Source organism: Drosophila grimshawi, unplaced genomic scaffold (assembly GCF_018153295.1).
Source record: "Drosophila grimshawi isolate 15287-2541.00 unplaced genomic scaffold, ASM1815329v1 contig_848, whole genome shotgun sequence".
Lineage (NCBI taxonomy): Eukaryota > Metazoa > Arthropoda > Insecta > Diptera > Drosophilidae > Drosophila > Drosophila grimshawi.
The window spans coordinates 5385026-5390064 of record NW_025063692.1 but is presented as its reverse complement, the minus strand read 5'-3'; the positions used below and the strand labels follow the sequence as shown (position 1 = coordinate 5390064).

General features: G+C 36.7%; 1 protein-coding gene across 1 annotated transcript; it reads right to left on the bottom strand.

Annotated features, from left to right (window-relative positions):
- Positions 1-1169: 1169 nt before the first annotated feature.
- Positions 1170-1794, bottom strand: LOC6566368 (V-type proton ATPase subunit F). The gene is made up of 3 exons (XM_001992011.2): positions 1642-1794; positions 1501-1579; positions 1170-1442 (listed from the first exon to the last, which is right to left on the bottom strand). Exons 1-3 carry the CDS (start codon positions 1771-1773, stop codon positions 1213-1215), a joined length of 441 nt encoding a protein of 146 aa, XP_001992047.1. The 5' UTR covers positions 1774-1794; the 3' UTR covers positions 1170-1212.
- Between the last annotated feature and the right edge of the window lie 3245 nt (positions 1795-5039).

Here is a 5039-nt window from a genome sequence, read left to right as displayed (position 1 = left end):
TGCATCCTTATTGATCTTAGGCGGAACAACACTTTTCACACAATTTTCTTCCTATTATTGTATATAATGTATAAAAAAAAACGAAAAGAAAAAAACAATTCGCTCATACTCTAAAACACACACACACACACACACACACACACGCACACACACACGCACACACACACACACACGCACACACATCAATTGACACACTCGCTTAACGCACACATTCTAAGTGAGAACGTGATTGGGAATGAAAATGTCAACGCTGCGTCGCTCGTCTAACAAATTTACCAAGTTTGAGTACGTGCTGGCACACCTTTGCCACAAGCACTGACTTATGCTTTATCCTCATCCATAGAATAAGTCTGATATATATACACTCCGAAGAAAAATCCACATTAATTTTAGAAATTTACCATATCTTTGCCTTATCTTCAGCAAGTATATTTCTGATAAAAACCGAATTGTTTTTTTTTAATTTTCGTCTTCGGGGTAATTTTGCATAATATATGGACCAATTATTTTTCTGAGTGTATATACCAGTCAGTTACAGACGTTGTCCATCTGGCGTTTTTCGGGGTGCCAGCCACGCATGAGAAATCGAGGCCATCATCTGAAATGCGCATAAATTACGCACAGAACAGAACAAACCTCGGAAGGCTAGGAGAGGTGAGCCATGGAACACTTCGAGCAGCAAACTGTGTCTACTCAAGCATCTAATAGCTATGATTCAATTAGTTATCCTGCGGTCTTTCTCCTAATCAGGTGTAAATTAGCGTTGCGTCGCCAGCTTTTGTCCTTAGAGTGACGTGCAAGTTCACTTATAATTGGCCCCAAGCATTTCTACTTTGGCTAACTGCCTTTTTTTTTTAGCCTTAATATAGACATTGTCTTAAGTTTGCATACGATGTTTCATCATAGAATGCAAAGTAACAGATTGCTTGTCATTCCAAGAAAACAAAAAAAATTCTAACTAATTGGGCTTTCTAACAATGTGTAACTTTCTGAGGCACAAATATTTAATTATTACTGCCACAGGGCTGGGAGCACTTTTTAGTGTGAGTTGGGAACTGTTTCCTCATCTAGGAGCAAATGTTGCTTGGCAGGCCTATTTCAGATTGACTGATATGTTCCATAAGAGGAGGCAATAACGCTCTTAAGTTGTTTTTTCTTTACTTTTCCAATTATATTATTCAGATACTAGAGTTTATTTTTAATGAATATATTTTACGTGTAAGCTTCTCGCATACGCTGTCGACGTTGACGATCCTTCTCCTCCATATAGGGCATAATGGTTGTCTTTGTGGGCAATATGATGATAATGGGCAGGATATTCTTGCACTTATCCAACACATGAGCCAAACGCTTTGACGTCGGATAGTCGAGCAGTATAATGCCAATATTGCCCCCCTTGTACATAATAAGGAAAAATGTCTCAAGTTCCCCCAGCGTAGTGCCTTTGAGATGAATATGAGGCACATCAATCGATATAATAAGTTCTAAAGACTTACGTACTTGGTTCAACCATTAGATAGTTGCGAAAATTCTCACGATGATAGCCAATGCCAGCCAGAAATAAGCCCAGGGTTACCTCCTATTTTCAAAATAGTCAATAATTTGTATCAAATTATCGCAATCATTGCTGCGTTATCTTACTGTATCGGCGATGACACCGATGCGCATCACTGTTGGATCCTCGACCTCAACGGCGACCAGCACATCGAAATCCTCATCAGATCCCTCCTCTTTCGATTCGCTTAGGCTATTGACGATTGTGTCAAAACTCATTGTATCTGTATAATTTCGATTTTCGATTTTCTCTAAGCCAAATTAATAACATTTAAATCGGGGCACTTTGTTCGATGTTTCACTTGCCACTCGAAAATATAGTCATATCATTTACAGAACTTTGAGATAGTTTTTCTCAAAAACTCCAACAGAATTACTGTTCTTTGAAGCTCTTCTATTTTATTCAAAGACCTGACTTGTAATCAAAAAACGCCAGATAAACTTATACATATATTATATCTGCATATTTTTGGGTGAGCTTGTAATAAAGGGTACCTTATGTTCATTCAATAGTTCTCTCTCTCTCTCGCTCTCTCTCTCTCTCTCTCTCTCTCGCTCTCTCTCTCTCTCTCTCTCTCTCTCTCTCCGTGTGTGTTGTTCATTTTCAATTGCTTTTTAATGAGTTTTCAATAAATAGCAGGTTGCCCTGCTTCCACTCTCGACTCCTTCCAGAAATTATAGAGCTTTTGCACTCCAAGCCAAGGCTTAAGATGGAACTGGAACTGTAACTGCCTCTGGGATATCAGATCTAGGTGGGCTTTGTTGATGTCCAAAATTAGTTTACCTTAATTTTTGTTCTATTTTTTCTTTTCACTTGATTTGCATTTATCTTAATTATGAAATTTGCCGCTCGAGCTTGGCTGCCCCTACCCAATATCGACTACCCCTGCCACACTGCTGAGCACCAAAATGAAAATTCAATTATGACATGAGTTTACAGATTTAGTTGCTGTTGTTGCTGTTGTTGTTGTTGTTGTATTTGCTGTTGGCCCGCAGGCATTGAGAGCGTCTTTGTGGCCACTTTTAGAAAATTTATTAACTGCGACTTAACGAAAATTCGTTTACTTTTCGTTTTTTTTTTCGTTATTTTTTCGTTTTTTTTTTTTTTTGGGTTCCCCAGTTGATTAAGTCAGCTGCTCTCCCCGCTCACCCAGATCTGACTTGTACAGCCTCCCCGCCTTAAGGCCCAACTGCAAACACTTGAGCGTTTTTTGTGGTCCCCAGATGCCATCGATTTCCTTTGTCAAGTTTTTGCCATGTTAAGAACTTAACATTGATTGGCCTTCCTAAACAACTGTGCCTACTGTTCGCTTATGGCATGGGGTCTTAAGTGTTGTTTGTTTTCCAACTTAATAGTCTAATTTATATAAATAAAAACAAATGTAAAAAATTTAATTTGTAATGTGTCAAACAAGAACTGGAATTAACCTATTGAAATTCATAACCGGCATCAGAGTCGACTTACTACGATTTTTTCAAGGAACCAGTAAGCGGTTCATTATTTTTTATATTGAGAAACTATTTCTAAAAAAGGGAACATTCTTTCTAGTTCTTTTTTTCTGAGTGTAGCACCACTGTAAGTTAGAATTATGGAGCCGCTTACAGTTAGAAGCTTGAAGATATTTCACAATCTTTACCGGAGCACTTTACTTACAGCAATCAGAGAAGCAAACAACATTTAATTTCGATTTCAAAGACAAATAAAACTGAGATAATGATGTTTGTTCCACACCGTCTTATACTTAATATCAATTATTTCAATATGTCAAACTACAAATAAATATTGTAATAGTAATTTCTCCCATGTAGGCAAATATGTTCAACTTCAAATGAAATTCAAATACAGTATAAATCAAATGTTTAGATTGATATTGATAATATTAATGCCATTTTGGCAACTTCAATGATACGTTTTGTATTATATTACATTATTTCGTCACATATAAATGTACAATTTAATATTAAAACCTTGACGACCCAAAAGAAATAAAAATGAAAACTGTTTCCACCGTGATTTTTCATTAATTCCAAACTTCGGAAAACTTTTGCTCCCCAGAGTTTTGCATTAGATTAAAAAGAGCGTTAATATCAGTTGTCGCTTCGGGGAATTAACAAGCTCTTCAATAACAATCTATAAATAGCTGGTGCGCCTCGCTTAGTTGCTTATCAGGTGAAGGACTCCCCGATATGGCGACTTTCCGACGTTGAAGGTCTTATTTAATGTACCCACAGTTGAAACTCTCTGTGTGTGTGTGTGTGTTTGTGTGTATGTGTGTGTGTGTGTTTGTGTGTGTGTGTGTGTGTGTGAGTGTGAGCAATCAGCCTGACCGTAAGAGGAAACTGTGAGGCAGACAAGCCAACATGCCGACAAGCTGACAAACTGGCAACACGCAGTCAAAGTTCAAATTGTATTTGTTCTATTTTTGCTGTGGCAACTCGACAAGCGGCATAAATAAGTTAGCCAACAAATGTTGAAAAGCCACTCAAATTACACCCACACACACACAATCAAATCAAAGAGTAAACAAACCAATCCACGGCCAAATACCCTAGTACTCTAGAATTTAGACTTAAAATCGTAAATATTCTTTTCAAATTAAATGATATAATTATATAAAATACGAGTATATAAAATGCTTGTTTACGTGAAATCTTAGAACACTTATGTTAATTAATAATATAGGCAACAACAAAGCGAATATTAGAAAAAAACATCGTAAGAATTTGGCAGATTCTTTTTCTACATTTTAGAAATATATACCCCAAAATTATGAAAATAAAACATTAGTTTTTAGAAATAAGGCCACAATGTACTAGGCCCATACAGCCTCTATCAATGTACAGCATTTGATATCATTATACTCATCTGAGTATATTACTCTATATACATACATACATTTATATTGCATGCCACAAGCACAAATTTTGAAATATATATGATTATTGTCTGGTATTCAAGAGTCTGCATTTCAAATTGGCCAAAAACTCTCAACTAAGGTCTGACCAAAAAAGAGCGAGATAGAGAGAGAGAGAGAGAGAGAGAGAGAGAGAGAGAGATAGAGAGAGGGAGACAGATAGAGTAATGATAGATTTCCCTTAACATTTGTTGTGCCATTCAAACAGTTAAACGTAATGCGATTTGCAATCATTTCTTCACATATTTGGATGGCATTTTATTTTGATTTTTGGCATGCATGGAAAACAAAAAAAAAAACCCAAAGCCAAATTGACAGGCGCCCTTTGGGGTCTTAGACCCAGGGGGTAGGAGCAGTTAGGCAACTGAAAGTCATCTGGATTTCGATTTGTATTTCGATTTCAATTTAGCTTTCAAAAGCTAAACAATATACGATAAATGCCAAAAGACTTGGTCGACTTCTCAGCAACTAAAAAGCTGAAAATCTTAAAGGGTGCTTGTTGTTGTTGTTGTTCTTGTTGTTGTATGTCGTAGTAGTAGTTGTTGTTATTGGTGTTTGAAAAACTGAAAG

What these genes read in the sequence shown, in the direction of transcription:
- LOC6566368 (XM_001992011.2), bottom strand. Translation starts at nt 1,773, where the DNA reads ATGAGTTTTGACACAATCGTCAATAGCCTAAGCGAATCGAAAGAGGAG. An exon ending in TCGGTGTCATCGCCGATACA is followed by an intron (nt 1,580 to 1,641) that starts GTAAGATAACGC and finishes TTTTGAAAATAG; the next exon opens with GAGGTAACCCTGGGCTTATT. An exon ending in CTATCTAATGGTTGAACCAA is followed by an intron (nt 1,443 to 1,500) that starts GTACGTAAGTCT and finishes TTCATCTCAAAG; the next exon opens with GCACTACGCTGGGGGAACTT.